Source organism: Vigna radiata, unplaced genomic scaffold (assembly GCF_000741045.1).
Source record: "Vigna radiata var. radiata cultivar VC1973A unplaced genomic scaffold, Vradiata_ver6 scaffold_158, whole genome shotgun sequence".
Lineage (NCBI taxonomy): Eukaryota > Viridiplantae > Streptophyta > Magnoliopsida > Fabales > Fabaceae > Vigna > Vigna radiata.
This window is the reverse complement of record NW_014542914.1, coordinates 220,124-237,377: the sequence shown is the minus strand read 5'-3', so window position 1 is coordinate 237,377 and position 17,254 is coordinate 220,124. Positions and strand designations below refer to the sequence as shown.

General features: G+C 31.8%; 3 protein-coding genes and 1 non-coding gene across 6 annotated transcripts; 2 read left to right on the top strand and 2 right to left on the bottom strand.

Annotated features, from left to right (window-relative positions):
• Window positions 1-6,100: 6,100 nt before the first annotated feature.
• On the bottom strand, window positions 6,101-8,794 carry LOC106752466 (probable protein phosphatase 2C 26). 3 transcript variants are annotated; one of them, XM_014634150.2, is made up of 11 exons: window positions 8,616-8,794; window positions 8,482-8,533; window positions 8,247-8,326; window positions 7,965-8,046; window positions 7,750-7,823; window positions 7,551-7,630; window positions 7,305-7,402; window positions 6,840-6,963; window positions 6,680-6,762; window positions 6,391-6,439; window positions 6,101-6,310 (listed from the first exon to the last, which is right to left on the bottom strand). In XM_014634150.2, exons 1-11 carry the CDS (start codon window positions 8,762-8,764, stop codon window positions 6,258-6,260), a joined length of 924 nt encoding a protein of 307 aa, XP_014489636.1. In that variant the 5' UTR covers window positions 8,765-8,794; the 3' UTR covers window positions 6,101-6,257. The 3 variants fall into 3 exon arrangements, 2 of the variants coding, with proteins under 2 accessions (XP_014489636.1, XP_014489637.1); XM_014634151.2 differs by having other exon boundaries at window positions 7,750-7,820; XR_002666652.1 differs by having other exon boundaries at window positions 6,291-6,310; window positions 6,680-6,757.
• A 100-nt stretch (window positions 8,795-8,894) lies between these two features.
• TRNAG-GCC lies at window positions 8,895-8,965 on the top strand. Its single transcript has one exon. It is a non-coding gene; the product is annotated as a tRNA-Gly (tRNA).
• A 63-nt stretch (window positions 8,966-9,028) lies between these two features.
• On the top strand, window positions 9,029-9,798 carry LOC106752479. The gene is made up of 2 exons (XM_014634164.2): window positions 9,029-9,126; window positions 9,199-9,798. Exons 1-2 carry the CDS (start codon window positions 9,096-9,098, stop codon window positions 9,621-9,623), a joined length of 456 nt encoding a protein of 151 aa, XP_014489650.1. The 5' UTR covers window positions 9,029-9,095; the 3' UTR covers window positions 9,624-9,798.
• Window positions 9,799-9,912: 114 nt separating this feature from the next.
• Window positions 9,913-13,680, bottom strand: LOC106752425 (malonyl CoA-acyl carrier protein transacylase). Its single transcript, XM_014634108.2, has 10 exons — window positions 13,291-13,680; window positions 13,111-13,196; window positions 12,959-13,025; window positions 11,727-11,869; window positions 11,262-11,310; window positions 11,023-11,160; window positions 10,860-10,940; window positions 10,604-10,780; window positions 10,442-10,528; window positions 9,913-10,338 (listed from the first exon to the last, which is right to left on the bottom strand). Exons 1-10 carry the CDS (start codon window positions 13,552-13,554, stop codon window positions 10,276-10,278), a joined length of 1,155 nt encoding a protein of 384 aa, XP_014489594.1. The 5' UTR covers window positions 13,555-13,680; the 3' UTR covers window positions 9,913-10,275.
• Window positions 13,681-17,254: the final 3,574 nt, after the last annotated feature.

The window sequence follows — 17,254 nt, the reverse complement described above, 5'->3', positions numbered from 1 at the left end:
CAAAAATCGTAGTTACATTAAACTATAACAAGTTAAAAAAATATTAATTGTTGTGTACATGTAATTATTATATGCGTTTATTAAAAGAAAAAATAATAATTAATTTAAAGGAATGACTAAAAAAACTTAAATCTATAAAAAAAAGTAAGAAGTAAAAGTTTCTCTTAAATAGTAATTTCTTTAACAAATACATATGACAAGTACAAAAACTTAAATATCTTTGAACTCATAATTTATTAGTGAAATTAAAAAAAGTAAATAATTAAAACTTTTCTACTAAATATAATTTTATATGAAAATAAAAATAAGCCAATATTCATGATAATGAATGAAATATATAAATGTGTATTGGGAACACAAATGTGAGTCAAAGTACCATGTTGAATAAAAACGAAAAAATAGAACACTGTATAAAGTAGAAAGACTCATTAACCTAACTTTAAGATTTTAGTAGAAGGATAATGATATTTAGACAACATTTTTTTGACAACATTTGAACATTGATTACGTGTCAACCTGTGATTGGTCAAAAATTACTCCACAATCAATAATAATAATCATAAACATTATTGTGAATAATTTTTGATCAATCACAGATTGACACGTAATCAATGTTTAAATGTTGTCAAAAAAATATTGTCTAAATATCATTATCCTTAGTAGAAAGTGGTGTCGATCCCTTAATTGATTGTACTCATATCTTGTTGATATTGTGTCTCTGTGTCTTCATGTGAATCTCTTCCTTGATAAACCTAACAATACAATAACAATATATATATTGTTTTACTCATTAGAAACCTTAGTTTTTTTTTCTTTTACCAAATAAGAAAATAAAAATTATTTTGTGTATTCATTTTATGATTGCACTTTTTTATATTGTTGAATGAACAAGACAGAAACTTAAATGGAAAAAAGAAAATTGATGTGGAGAACATAAGAAAAGAGTTTATGTTTTGTAGTAATGTTTGTCGAAACAAAAGTGTGTTATATGTCAATACCTTCTTTGCGGTTTCAACATTATTTCTTTTGCAATATTACTTTTCCTTTAGTCACACTCAATCTCCCTTTTTCTTTACCTGAATCTTCAATTATATGTAAGAATCTTTCTTCCTCTTATAATAATAATAAAATTAAATATAAAAAAAAAACATATCATTTTTTTCTGGCTAGCATGCTTTAGGTCCTTAGCTATGGCTATTTTCGTGGAACTAACAACTGAGAATATATTAAACAATATATAGGTAGAAGTTATATCATCTTTAATAGCTAAAATGTAATGAGAGGGATCTAATTAATACTAACATGACTTTATTAAACAAACTAAATTATGCCTGCTTCATAAATAAATTATCCTAGAAATGAGTTAAATTAGATTCAAAAAAATTCAATTTTTTTTTAAAAACGATTTAAATTGAATTTAATTCATTTAAAATGTGAATAAAATAAATTTAAACTAAATTAAAAGTGAATTAACCCATAATTTATCAACAATAAATTTTTATTAATCTTTTACTATTTTTTATAAGTAATTTATTTTATTATAAAAAAGATAAATTTAATTTTATTATATCACAATAAATATATAAAATAAATCATATATGTTAGTCTATCGAATAACTTATCAATGATAAGTCAAATTAAATTATAAAATGTTTTACTTAAAAAAAAAACAAGTTAAACTATTTACTTTTAGTGAAATCTGTAATAAAATCACTTATATAAGTCATATTAACTCACTTTAATATTTCATTTCATACTCTTATTTAATATATATATATATATATATATATATATATATATATATATTAAAAAATGAGTTAAATATGTTTTTTTCCTTAATTTTCAATGAAAATTGAAATTAGTTCTTCTTCAAAACTTTGACTCAATTTAGGCTATCAACTTTGAAAATATATGACTTTAGTTCTTTTAACTAAATTTTGCTAGTTTATTTGACATTTCAAATGTATTTCATTATAGTATTTGAGTTGTTTACACTATTCAACACATTTTTTTTTTTAATGTTAATTGAGAAATGCATCTGAAACCTCAAATAAACTTAACAAAATTTGGATAAAAAGCTAAATTCATACAGTTTTAAAGATAAGAGACTAAATTAGTCTAAAGTTTCAAAGAGAAACTAATTCCAATTTTCACTAAAAATTAAAGGACCAAAAACATGTTTAACCCTTAAAAAATTGATATACTTAAGGAAATATGAAATGTCTAAACAAAATTAATAAAGTAAAATATCAATAATTAAGATAATGAGAAAATATGTTTTGTATCCAACATATTATTCTTCATTAATGAAAAATAGATAACATTTTATTTATTATTTAATATTAATGAACAGTATTTAAAATAGTTTTAAATACAAAGTGGGATGAAATGCATTATTGACAGCACTATGTTGGTAGGTGTGCATAGCAATTGATTTGAGATAAAGAGGCCGAACCTCACCATTGCCCACCACATTAATTCTCCAAAAATATCTCACATTTAAACACCTATGTATGAAAAAAAAAAATTCTTTCTATGTTATTGTTACAAAATATAAAACTCTATTTTTTACCTAGTTTTTAGAACTTTACTAAAATATTTATCATTTAGAACTTTAAAATATTATAAAGTTCGCAACTTTTATCGTAGTTTTTCTCTGTGTGATATGTACTTTTTTTCAAAATTTTCATTCATAGTTTTGATTATTTATTATTTCCTTTTTCGCGATTTCAGTGTTGGAATTTCTATAAAAAATTAAGTTTGGATAGATCATCTATCTTTCATAAACTTTATATTATTATTTTTTGTTTAGTTAAATTCTCACAAAAAAATGAATTAAATAAAAATAATACATATTTTTTGTTCTTTCTAAAGAAAGAGGGAAATATATATATATATATATATATATATATATATATATATATATAAAATTGATAATTGGACCAATATTACGAACTATTTAAAATTTTGAAATTTAAAATCGGGAGACCGAAATCACAAATAATAAAAGCTTAAAGAGAGACCAATATTACAATGTAACCTAATTAAATTATTTTTATAGAAACAAAAAACACGTAAATTTTTGTAGAACGAGGAATTAAAATATTCAATGAAAGAAGATATTTTATGGTATTTTTAAGAAAAGTGTCTCTCAAAAAGAAATTGTAAAAGGAAAAAATAAAGTGACGAAGCAGCTTCTGCCCTACAATTTGAAACCACTTGTATGGTATATAAAGATGTGACAGGCTTATCGCTTCCTAGTATTTATTTCTATTGCGATTAAATGAATAATTATAAATTTTGTTTGAAAAGAATAAAACTAAATTCTACTCAAATCTAATTCCATATACAGATTTTGTTTGATAACTACACAAAATATATACCAGGAGGTAAGAAACATGTGTATCATTTTGTATTAAATAACTCTTCGGTTAATTACATATTAGATGATTGATATTCAATACTTATAGATTAAGGGTTAAATATATATTTTAGTCTTTATATTTGTTTTCAATTCTCAATTGGGTCTTCATATTTTTTTTTTTTTTGTCTCAATTGCGTCCTAATATTTGTTAATTTGAGGTAATAAAACCCTCACCGTTAAATAGCCACTCCGTTTACACTGTGTTGATCTGTAACAAACATTTATTTTTTAATTTAAGTAATTCCATTACGTGGAATTTTGATTTAAAAAAATACATTTAATTGACACATATATTTGTATTATATTTGTTTAAAGTGTTTTTATTTTAGTTAAGTTGGGGATTAGGATGTCGTTCTGAGCTAGGGATTTAAAAAGAGGCTATAATCTTTGGAGTACATACATTCAATTGTGAGCAATTTTGTTTTTTGTGATCTCTTTCAAGCCAAGAAATTATTCGAATTTGAGAAGAAACTCAGAATTTGTGCATAAGGGTTTATGATTGATCAAAGTAAACATGAACAGAAATGGAGGAGACTGAGTGTGAGGTAGCAGAAAGGAAGTAGATAAACTGAATACCATCTCCAGAGTCAGCAGTAGCAGACTCAGTTTCCTTGTTATCCAAACATTCCTCACCAGCATCATCAATCAACTTCCGTCTCTTGGAAATACTATTCTCATTAAGGTTGTTTGAAGAGTCAAAATGACTCGGCTCAACGAACTGTAACAACAATTATATATGGGTAATGAGATAGTAAAGAAGCCATTTTTCAGTAATTTTCACAAATAAGGGAATATTTATGTTAGGAGGTTATTTTGAGGAAGAAAGAGAAGTAAAAGTGACCTTACGAAGGATGGCGATTGCTTCTTTTGTGGCGCTCTTCTCTCGCTTTGCAAAGAGAAATAGAAAATGACGAAAATGGAAGGGAAAAGGGAATGAATGAGAAAAAGAAGATAATGAAGAAGTAACTGAACTGAGAGTGCAAGTGATGAGAAATCTAGAGTGAGAGTTATGAAGAAGAGAAGAGGGAGCGTTGTAGTCGAAACGAGGAAGGTTGATAACCGCCGCATGCTGCTCCCATGGACTCATCCTCTCCTTCTCCACCCCCTCCCTTTTCTCTTCCGTCATTCTCTCTTCCAAAAACCCTTTCGTTTCTCTCTTCCAAAAACCCTTTTTTTAAATCAAAATTCCACGTAATGGAATTACTTAAATTAAAAAATAAATGTCCATTACAGATCAGCACAGTGCAAACGACGTCAGTGGCTATTTAACGGTGAGGACTTTATTGCCTCAAATTAACAAATATTAGGACGCAATTGGGACAAAAAAAACATGAGGACCCAATTGAGAATTGGGAACAAATATGAGGACTAAAACATATATTTAACCTAGATTGAATGGTTAGAAGAAAAACGGGGTGATTAACTCTAATCATAAACATATAATTATTATTAATTCGATGGTAATTAGATTGTTATTAATAAAACTATAAAATTTTTAAATAAAAGTTTGAAGTAAAAAAATAAGTTATTGCATTTAATACAAATTTAATATCCGAACTATTAAGTCTAGGATTGAGATCAACTCCCACAAACAATGTCAAAGTCCAAAATATCCAAAGATTGTCCTTTGTTCCAGATCTATTGTAGTCATTCATCCAAGACCGTTCGAAGGATACCCACACAAGATGCTCCAATGTCAAAGTCTTGTACAGATACTCTCCAAACAGTTTTGGACGAATGATTATAATGAATCTGAAGCAAATGACAATGTTTGAATACTTTGAATTGTGATATTACTTGTGAGAATTGACCTCGACGATACATTCCAAAACATTTTAGCATTCACCCAAGTTAGATATTAAATGTGTATTAGATACAATCATCTATCTATTTATTTCTATTTATAAATTTCAAAGTGGATCCTTAATTAGAAATGAACCCAATTAATAATAATTACACTTATAATAAAAACAACAGATTTTTCAATAAGCTTTTTCTGATAGTTGAATTAGACTTTAAAAATAAGTTTATAGATGTTATAAGTGTAATGTATCAAATTCTTTTGTAGTGGTTTCATATCTCGATTAGTACTTATTATAAGCATAGAATCGTATTGTTCTTGATTCCAAAAATTATAAACAACATTACCACATGAAATTTCATATACGATGAGTTAAAATTACCTAATAATGAACAAAAAAGAGACAATATATACTAACAACATATACTGTACCAAACTACATTAATTACACAAAAATGAAAGATGTGTTCGTAATTTAGCCTCTTGGACTAAAACAATTTGTTGTTGAGGCAAACAAAGACGTGTATTGTTGCTCTTGATCTAACTAATGTAATTTATTTAATATGAGAGTTTCAATTTATATTTAAATTTCTAACAAAAAAATAAAATTGTATCTTTATTTCCTTCAAATTTAAAGATGTTAAAATAACGTATCATCACTGGTGAGCATGAATAGAGAAAATCCAGAAAAAAAAATATAATCTTCACTGTCATCACCAAACACCAAACAGTAAAGTTAACTTTCTTAGAAAAAAAAATTTGAAAAGAATCAAACCTTTAATAAAATTCAAAACACCAACAGAAAAAACCACTTTAAACAAATATTATCCAAAACATTTACCCACGTTTCCTTTTTTCGTTGGCAGAGAATATTCTGTTCATGTGCCAAACAGCCTTTCACTTAAAAATTCAAATTAATAAACTTATTTTACCTGAATTTCTTCTTTCTTTCTTTCTTTCAAGTGTTAATGAAAAAAAAAAAATTATCCAATGAAAAAACTGTTCTTCTTTCATATGCATAACAAGCAAATCTCATGAACTCACAACCTGACCAACTATTACTGTAATATCATCAAGCTTTCCACCTGGTAGAAAAAAAAAATGGGGTCAGCGAGCTATCTGTAAGGGAAAACAGAGATGTGTTTTAGAAGATTTTATGACATACCAGTAAGCTTCATTCCAAGAATCTTCTTCCATAAGGGGGGCTTAAAACCCTGGAAAGTTGTAAAGAAAAAACACATGAAAAATAGATAATTACTTACTGCAAATATTGTCAACTATTATCCTGGTTAGTGGTTGCAACTCTTTTCAAGAATGAGAAACAGGTTTCCCTCACAAGAAGACATTTTCCAAAATGAATCAAATGATAGAAAGTTATAAGGAGCACATCATTTTCTATATAAAAAAAACTATGCATTGTTAAGCAAAGGAAATCAATTATAATATTTTCTTACCCTAGACCTGGCTTCCAAGGAATAGGGGGAATCAAAATTTGAATCCAATGCATGACTGCTTGCCAAGTTAGCTAATGACTTTGCTAGTAACAACATAAATTTCAAATCAGTGAAACTCACAATATCATCAAAATTCCTTAGGTTAATCAAGAATTTATACCAGTTTCTGCAACATCTTTGTATTTAACAATTGTTTGAACAATTTCATGGTCAAAAACATTGTCAAAAAGGCCATCGGATCCCATGACAATCGTGTCTCCTTCCATCAACTCTACATTGCATACCTGTTTTCCTGCAGAGGTTAGTAAAAGAAAAATATAACAGAAGAGCCACATCTATCTCAAATGGAAAATGAGACTGTCCCCTTTGGAAAACGGTGTATTAAATTCTGACTCAATAAAGGTACTACACCCATGGACACTTATAAAGGGGTGTCTCTGCCCTCCAAAACCAACAGTTTGACTGACATGTGAGCTCAAAACACCATAACAATACCAATTTAGTTCTTCATTTGACATGTGAAACAAAAAATTCAATCTTGCACAGTTTGAAGAGTCAAAACAGATAGAGTGGAAGAGGAAAAGAAGGTTAAACAATAGTACTAGCAAGGATTGTTAAATGGTACCGCTGCATCAAGGTATGTTTGGCCAGCTCTCTCAGAGCTTAGTTGGAATGGACAGTCAAAGTAGTGCTCTTGGGGAGAAGTGGAAAAAACTACGTGGCCTGAAGAAAAGCACATAAGGAAAATCATTGGAGAAGGAATTAAGTGTTCTGGAGAAAGATAGGTCCAGAAATTAAAATACACTTAGCAAATTGCATTGCATCTTTTATAAAATATTATGATTAGATGAAATAGAGCACGTGATATTACCATTACGGATGAGTTTTAATCCACAATCCCCAACATTAGCAATCCTCAGAGTCCCATTCTTCTCCAGCATAGCAACGATGCTTCTTAGACAAATGTACAGATGAGGAAATTAATGGTAGAAAGAAACATCCAACGTGAAAGTCAATATTTTATTACTTTTCTCCAAACTGGCAATCCAAATAAAATAGGATAAACTTACACAGTAGCTGAGCCTGTGGAGGAAGTAGCAGCATGTGCTTTCCTTATAAGAATTTGAGGATCATAGTTCACCTGCTAAATTCATAAATATTTAACATGTGTTGAGTTGTTAGAAAATAGCATTACATGCACAGAAGCATTGTTATTGATATGCCACTGAAAATGATAAGAAAAGCATTAAATTCCTCAACAGAAAGTGTGTTTATGCTATGCTACCTCCTCGTCTTCAATAAAATTGGAAGCATTAGCAAGCAATTCACGAGGGAACAAAGAAGGATCCACGTCCTCTTCAGCCCAACTGCGACACATAACAGAAAAGTACCATTTAAGACAGCTTTTGCCATTTCAGAAAAAAGAATATCTCAAAAAGAAGAAACACAACACCATTTAAACGAAACAAATGAGTATCATAATTAAAGCTTCTATATTCTGGGGGGTTTTTTCTTTTTGGTTTTCGAGTCTTCCACTGTGCAAGAACCAGAAAAGAAAGTGGCATACCCAGAGACCCCATCAGCAACAGCAATGACTCCCCCATTATAGTTGCTAACAAAGAAAGCATCTTCCCCACCTGTGTTAACCTTTAGCAACAAAGACCAGTACTTGGTTAACCAAGAGTACATGTGTTGTGTGCGTCTACAATGATGTTTTATTATTATTATTCATAAATAAAAAAGCATGGAAATGGCTTGATGTGCAAGGGTTTCCGTTCAATTGGATTGCTATTTGCTACAACCTTTTTTGGATGTGGAATGAGGCAAGTCCCGACACAAAATGATACTTCTGACCTACAATCTCAGAAACAGAAATCAAACATGTTAAGAAAAGTTCAAAAAAGCATCAAGAATCAGAAAATGAAGAGTAGCTCACCGAATTAAAGGGTTTAGTTCTGAAAAAGAAGAAGAGAACACCACTGTTTTCCTCCTCTTAGCAGTTTCATTGATAGCAGATAGGGAATGAATGAGTTGTTGAGATTGAGAATGAGATATCATTGCAGCCCTCAACATGGGAATTGCCATTGTTTCCCGCTTCAACCTCAACGCTCTCTCCGTCACACACTGCCATGAAAATCGAAGTTTATCGTCAATTTGATTTTGCCAATAAAAAATGTATAATTATTTAATTTTATTGAAAACATAATATCAATAAGCACCAGTGGTCTAGTGGTAGAATAGTACCCTGCCACGGTACAGACCCGGGTTCGATTCCCGGCTGGTGCAAAACTTTTTTTCTATTTTAAATTTTCTGTTTTTCGAAATATTTTTATTATTTTCGAAATTTAATTACTTTTTTCTTCACGTTCTTCACTGCTTGGTTTTCTTTCTTCATCTTCACTTTCAAGTTGCAGAAATGAACGGTGGTGCCATTGATTTTATCGAAGGTAAATAATCCTTTCATTATTTTCTTTATATTTTCTCGGGAAAATAATTCAATCGCTTTCATGAATACGTAGAAAACGGAGACGGAAGCGACTCGGACGTCAATTCCGATGACGCGCCGGAATACTACCAGCCGATCTCTGCCTTGGACGACGACGAGAGCTCCGACGGCGGGGAATTCAGGCAGTTGCCGAACGGATTCTTCGTGCACGGCGTGACGGAGAATGGGATCTCATCTCTGGATCTGAACGATGTCGTAGAGAAGAGCAGCAGCGACGAAGAGAACGAAGAGGAGAGCAGCACAGAGGAGGTCGATAGGGCGGTGATGGAGGATGAGAACCGCCGGAACGCGCCGCTCACGGAGGAGAACGCGACGAGAGTGATGGAGGCGATGCGCGGAGTGTCCTTCGCCGGAGTGGTTCCGGATTGGGCGGCTCGAGATCCCGATGATCGCTGGATTGATCAGCTTCGCAGATTGAGACGATCGCCGAACACTTGAATGAAATAAGATACTCAGATTCGCGCCATTTTCATTTCATTGTTCAGAATTTGTCATAATTTTGTTTTTGTTACTCGTTGTTCTTGTCACACATCCTAAATGTGTTTTTGAATGAAGATTTAGCATAATTGCTTTCGAAATAATTGATTCTGTTTGAAAATTTTGATCTTAACAAATTCTATGTTGGGTAGTATTTTCTAGTTATAATTAATTACTTCTTCAAATTTTGAAATATCTTGAAATTTATGGTGTATGTATGAAGCCTTACACAATCTACCTGCAATAACAATGTAACATAAGGATCGTTTCTTCTATTGACTATTAAGCCAACATAAAGGCTGAAATCTACATTTGGCACGCAGAAGCACAAAGCTTAATTAACTAAGAGATACGTTTTATAATATTACAAGAAATGAATGTTTCTAAAGCCGAGTACAATGACTTTATCTTACTCGTTCTTAATAATGTCAATTCGTGAATTATAATTTAACTTCAAAACTTCAAATGTGACCGTAGCTGCTCCTTGCTAACAGAGTTTCATGATCCATGTAATCAATCTCTTGATTCAGCCCACGCACATTTTCTCTAGTAAAAAATGTTATATGTTACTTTTGTTCATTGGAAGCAGAAGGAGCAAGTTCCTAGTGCCTTCTTAAGCACCGATATTTTCAATATCCGCGCCTTTGTCCATTCTTTTGACAATCCCACTAATAACCTGAAATGAGTTCAGTAAAACAACAATTAACAATATTCAGATCTATGGAACTTCCAAAGCTAAGCAGTTCCACAATGTTGTTACCATACTAGTATCACACTACCTTTCCGGGTCCCAGTTCATAGCTTTTCTTCAGACCCTTGGTTTGAAGGGTCTTCACTGTTGTTTCCCACAGAACTGGTGATGTAACCTGCCAATTGCATTACAGATGCAATTATTTCCCATTCATGGTTTCATCTTGGACAGAAACAAGTATGACCGGTACCTGACGTGCCAATGTCTTCTTTATTGTGACAGGATCTGTATGCGGCTGCGCATTCACATTGGAGATCACTGGTATTCTTGGGGTTCTTATTTCTGTTGCAGCCAATGCTGCTTCCAATCTTGACACAGCTGGTTCCATAAAACTAGTGTGGAAAGCACCAGCAACAGATAGGCGAACCTGCCACGGAGACACAAAGGCATTATTTCTTTGAGGAAAGATGGCACTGGAAAGAAAAAGGTTAGGAGCAATGACATACTATCATTCGAGCCTTGAAAGACTTTGCCTTGGATTCCACCGCTTCTATTCCTTTTAATCCTCCAGAGACAGCATAGTTTCCCTACCAAAAGAACTAATGGTTAAGAAATCTAGAAAAGGACTTCTTCCCAAGCTGTAAATAGGTAGACTCACAAGAACCTTACTGGACACAGGTAATTGGCAATCTGAACCTTGTCAACTTCAGAAACTTCCTGATTGGCTGCATCACACAATTGTTGGACCTTCTCGGAGTCCAGTCCTATCACACTAACCATTGCACCTTTAGCAGCATCAGCGGCATCCTGGAAAAGGAACAAAAGTTTTTCCCAATATATATTCCCATTAGAATGCAGACAAGTCGATGTGAAATAAGAAGCTAGACCAGCTACCTGACATTGCTTACCTGCATGGCCTCACCCCTCAGTTTGACCAATTTAAGTCCATCTTCAAAGCTTAAAAATTAAATTAAATAAATGGGGTCAATAGCATGTCAATTTTTAGAAAGTTGAACCTCAAGTAAAACCACTAAAAGAACATTTTAGTCACATGACTCGTGTTCAAAACTACAGGGGTTGAAAATATTCATTTCCTCATATACTTTTTCCATAGGCTGCAAAAAATTTTATTGCAAAATACTGATGACATTCGAAGCAAACAGAAAACCTTGAGTCAATTATTCATATTCAGAAAACCCATGGTTGGGTCACTAACACAGACCATCCACTGGCAGACTCAAAGTAAAGTTTTCTTCAAGGTACATAAATTCCATGCCCAAAAGTGAACAGGCACACATGCCACAATCACCAGTCATAATGTTTTTATTTTGTGAAGATTTCTTGATAAATAGTAATTAACTTCCGTTACTCACCTGAAAGACCCAGCAAATGCCAGAGCAGTATATTCTCCCAAGCTTAAACCACATGTAACATCCACAGAGTCAATAATCTGCTGACCTCCTTCACGCGCACGAAGTAGCTCTACAGCAGCAAGACTTGTGACATAAATTGCAGGCTGAAACAAAGAATGAGATGGTAAACATCGCATTTATGGCTATCTTAATTAAAAATAGAAATTTAATCAAGAACATAATTATGAATTGATGCTGGCTTGGTACGGTAATCAGAAAAGAAATTTTTAGCCAATACAGCTGTTTACTTAAAAAATAATCTTAATTAAGAGAAGGAGATCTAAAAGTAAGGTAACGAGGGAACTGGATGCAGAAGAACAGGAAAAGTGGTTCAGGTGGGATTTGACTCCCAGGATCAAGAACTTCAAGAATGACTTAGTGCCACTCTGAAACATATAGCTACGGGTACAAATTTACTGAAAATTTTGAACTTAGATTCTGAAGTGATCCACCAGAAATATTTACCCTTCAACTTCCAACCATTTAAACCTAGACCTAGTATTTAGCATATAAGCCTACTCACCAAAGTTCTAATGTGTTGGAATTATCTTCAGATTTTAAAATATCTATACTTATTAGATTAATTATTGAACAATTCACAAACAGGATGAAAATTGGCAGCACACTATTTTTATATGCCATTTACACACATAAAACGTATGCACGCTTTTTTTTTTTTTTCAACAAATAGCAGTCCAAAGATTCTTTCCTAATTGAAGGAAGAGTACCTTGACCAATAAATAATTAGTACACAACATAAATTAAAGCTTATTCTGAGTTAAATGAAAAATTCACTACAACATTATTGAACTATTTTTTATATCCGTTATTGACCATGAGAAGGGGGCAGGGGAATGGAACGCAATTACTGTACCTTCTGGATACTCCATATTAGAACATAGGAAAACGTAATTGTTTGTGAAGTGAATGGTACAATAACGAAGTCAATGTATGGTGAATTAATCATCATTCCATCCTGTCTCCAAAATTGGGGGATTGGAAGGAATGATATGGAACAGATTTCATTTCATAAGGTTCCAATCAAATCGATTCCATTATATACAGAGCAATCTAAAGAATGGAAACTCATATCATTCTACACTATTTCCCTCCGTTCTGAAATCCAAAAACAGCCTAGATAGCCAGTTTGTACTGTACACATAACAGTTTAACAAAGAGAGTGAAGTCCATACCTGGCTAATGACAGTCGAATCTAGCTTTTCTTTTGGCCCATTGATGCATATATCAAGAAGATCAAACCTGAATGCAGAAAGCACGCCAAACGAATCACACACAAAAAAAAATACAAAAATAAGTATAATTAATGAATTAAACTTGTGAGTACCCTAATATGTCATTTGCCTTGCTGAACAAAAGTGCAGCAGCAGGCACATTCTGGGCTTCCTTCCCCATTCCAAGAGCTTGAGCACCCTGAAATGACAGAAATATTACATCCAAACCGTGGTGTATGCGTTTTTTGAGCATAATTGGGAATTGAAAAGGACGCAGTTTTGAGAAAGTTTACCTGACCCGGGAAGAGGAAGGAAGTGGAGGGTTTGTAATCGGCGAACAGAGTTTGGTGAACGGAAGGCTGAGATCCGGTGGAGACGCTCATGGAAACCCTAGATCGAGGGAGAGGGAGGGTAGCTCTTCCATTGGAGGAAGGGGCGAGGAAGGAAGGTGATTGAAGAAAGATAGAGGAAGACATTGCAGAGAGCGAAGTTGAAGAAGCGTAGCGAAGGAAAAGGGAATGGGAATGAGAATGAGAATGGTGAATCAGAGCTTGCATATGATACGAATATAGATAGTTTTTGAAGGCGGAAATTACAAGAGGAACGTTGGTATTGATGTTCAAATTGCGCAACTACTTCACTACCATCTTCATCGTCACATCATCACAATAGCCACGGATGAACACAAAAAATAAAAAAATAAAAAAAACTAAAATACTAACATAAACCTAGTTAATATCATATTATATAAAAAGTTTACATGTTTGGTTTAGTTAATTCAGTTTAAAATCAATTATAAGTTAAAATATATCTAGGTTGTTAAAGTACAACTATTATAACTTTATAAATAAATTATAAATTACATTTATTTATTTATTTCTCTTACCTCCTACTATATATCTCTTCGTGCTTTTAAAATCTGTCTTAAAATTGTTGTCGTTTAAAAAAAAAAAACTCATTGGCTATCCTTTTATTGTTTACTAAAAAAAATATATCATTTATTTCTAATTCTCTTTTCGTAGTTTTATTGTCATCCAATACATATAACAATATACATCCTTTAAATTTGCTTTTATATTATTAATTTAAATTAATTAGAATGAAAAAAAAATTGTATTTGTTGTCTTATTTAATTAATTTAGAATAAATTTAAAAAATAAAAAGTATTGAGATGAATATAATAAAAAAATATCTTTTAAATACAATTTTAAACGGAAATTTAACAATTAAAGATCTTTAAAAAAGTAATTTCTAAATTAGGTATCTAAAATTGTCAAATAAGTTTGATGTTTTATTATCTTGTTATGAGTATTTTATGAGAACTTTTACAAACAAGATTCACATGGAGCAAATTTCTTGAGTAATTTATTTGGACAGCATTTGGTCCTTTCACGTTGATGGTCTAATTAATACCAATGGAACCATGCTATGTTACACCTTGATACAAGTTGATTGGTTGGCATCTTCTTGGACACACATTTGAGCATTCTTTGGTTAATTTTAATCAGACCAAGTCTAACCATTCACACTCACGAGAATCAATTGCAAATTCCCTACACTTCTCCAAAGTTTACGTTAATAATGTAACCAGATTTTGAAAACGTCGACAATTTTCATGAAACTAACTGTACTTACTCGCAAGATTAAAAATTATGAGTTCATTTTAAAGTTTTTTAAGTCTATTTTCAACCAAATAAAAATCATCTCATTTGGAGTCTTGTAGAGAGATTTATAAGTAAAATAATCAGCAAATATCATAACTAAATATACAGAAACATGATTAAAAACATTGATTTTAAGAATTTAATTGCATTTAGCTCAATAGTCTAAAAATTACGAGTTAGTAGTCATTTGAAAGTTTTTTCAGTCTAGTTTTCAATAAAACAAGAATCATCTCATTTAAATGTTTGTGGAAAAAGTTGAGTCAAACAGTCAACAAAGGTCAAAGTTGACAATACGTTATCTTACAAGTGTTTTATGCTTAATTCAACCAGATATGTGTTAGGTGCTAATTAGACTAAAATTTAAGGTACATTAAGTACCTTTAAAGTTGGAAAAGAGTTGTGTAGGATTATGTGCTTTGTTTTATAACTCAACTAGGTGTATTAAATCATTTTTAACACTTCAAAGAGAACTAAACTCAAATTTACACCTTATACTCTTGTTTTCTGCAAACTAACCACTTGAGCAAGTCCTAATTGGCTTAATAACATATTGTAAATCATCACTTATAGCCCAGAACATCTAAATCAAAATATCACTTCTTAAAACCCCTAAAATATGCTAAAATCAATCTAAATTCAACATATCAACTACCAAAGAACCTAACATTAGTTTTCTACCATTTTTAATGTTCAAACAAGTTTTGAATCACCCAACATCAAGCTTAAAAGGTCTGGTTTATATCAGATTTACATCCTTTAGGTTTTTGCCTATCAATACCTCTAAAATACCTTTAAATCCACATTGTAAACACATTATAACAACTATCAATTCGTCCTTCAACAAATATTAGTTAACTTCCATCATAAGCAAGTCACTAAACATTCAACTAATTGATACTCATTACAAATTCTCACTTAAAACCAATACTTCATTAAGTCAATTCTCAAACCTCCATAAATTTGACCTCAAAATAAACTCAAAACACCATCAAAATAATACCTTTCCACTTTATATTGGATTTCAACAAATTAATCATTCAAAGCACATCATTCTTTCAATAATCATCAACTTATCCATCCAAATTTCATCAATCATCCAAAACAAAGCATTTTCTCACTTGATAAAAAAGTGAGGTAAACTCTCATGTTTTCCATCTCATTACACATCCCAATTTACACACAAGTAGATCAACATGCTAGAATGAAAATCTACCATCAATCCAACATATATTCAACAATTTTGCATAATAAAGTTCATACCAAAATTCATAGATCAAAGCCCTGGTAACAACCCATTTGAATCATTTTCTTGAAATCATACCATCCATTTAACCAAAATCAATTTCTATACAACTCCTCACATCAAAATCAAGCAGTTGGAATATACTCACATCCAAAAAATTCTAAAAATCAAGTTTAAGTTAGCTCCCCTTATCTCTTGAAGACCTCCTTGTAACACCCTGAATTCTTAACCACAATTCTAAGCAGCACCTTGTTCCAAGGACCTACGGAACACTCTCTCACGGACCACTCTCTTCTGTGCAACTCAGCACCTAACACCCAAGTGCAGAACCCATCCCCTCTCTTAACCCAATCTGCCCAAGGGACAACCATGGTTCCTCCACCATAAAAAAAATCACTCAAAACTGAAAAGGAGGGTCAACCCATGCTCCTTTCTGACCCAAAAGGATCGAATTTATGGATTTGGAGCATATTCCTCAACTTTCCACGAAAGTCCCACGTGTTTTAGATCTAAAACGTGAAAACTGACACACCGCTCGCGTTGGGGCGCCCCTTAGAAAGGGTGTTGGGACACAATTGAACTGATCTTCATGCGCTTGAGCACCCCCTAAGAAGGGGCGCTGGCCCCAACAACACAACTTTGACAGTCCAGTTGAACCCCTTCCCGAAATCAAAAATACACATATGAGAACACGAATCGAAACTCTTAGAATCTACTATCCAGTGAAAAAAGAATCAACTAAAATGATAATTTGTGCAAAAATTTATAATTAAATAGTAAACTATGTCAAAGTTGATAGCACTCTATTTCACATTATAACTTGAACTATTTTACAACTTAGTAAATCTTGAGGTTCTAAGATCTTACAATGGAAATCTAGGAATGTTGCCAAAGTGTTATGTTATCGCGGTTGTGAGTGACATATGTGTATATGTGGCAGAATTTGCATGGTCTTGGGGTCTTCTTGGGTGGTTGGTTCCAAGTGAGATTTTTTCACTTGAAGTACATTCGGGTGCACAAAGTGTCAATATCTCTGTGAACATGATCTTCACCTTTGCCATTGTGCAAATTTTCACCACAATGCTTTGTCACATAAAGTTTGGATTGTTCATTTTCTTTGAATTTTTTGTCACTATGATTACCACTTCATTTACAAGCTTATGCGAGACCCATTGAAGAAATGCATGTTGTATGACAGAGTTATCTTTATCGGAAAAAATTTGTCAAACCCGTTAATGTCAAAACTATTATCGAAGAGTGTTAGGAAAAAAAAATAAAATAAAATATATATATATATATATATATATATATATATATATATATATATATATATATATATATATATATATA

Coding starts and splice junctions, on each gene's coding strand:
- LOC106752466 (XM_014634150.2), bottom strand. CDS start 8,764: ATGGCAATTCCCATGTTGAGGGCTGCAATGATATCTCATTCTCAATCT. Junction 8,534..8,615: donor GAACTAAACCCTTTAATTCG/GTGAGCTACTCT, acceptor CTGAGATTGTAG/GTCAGAAGTATCATTTTGTG. Junction 7,824..7,964: donor ATTTTATTGAAGACGAGGAG/GTAGCATAGCAT, acceptor TTATGAATTTAG/CAGGTGAACTATGATCCTCA.
- LOC106752479 (XM_014634164.2), top strand. CDS start 9,096: ATGAACGGTGGTGCCATTGATTTTATCGAAG. Junction 9,127..9,198: donor TGCCATTGATTTTATCGAAG/GTAAATAATCCT, acceptor ATGAATACGTAG/AAAACGGAGACGGAAGCGAC.
- LOC106752425 (XM_014634108.2), bottom strand. CDS start 13,554: ATGCAAGCTCTGATTCACCATTCTCATTCTCATTCCCATTCCCTTTTC. Junction 13,197..13,290: donor CCTTCCTCTTCCCGGGTCAG/GTAAACTTTCTC, acceptor CTGTCATTTCAG/GGTGCTCAAGCTCTTGGAAT. Junction 11,870..12,958: donor ATTCGACTGTCATTAGCCAG/GTATGGACTTCA, acceptor TCTTTGTTTCAG/CCTGCAATTTATGTCACAAG.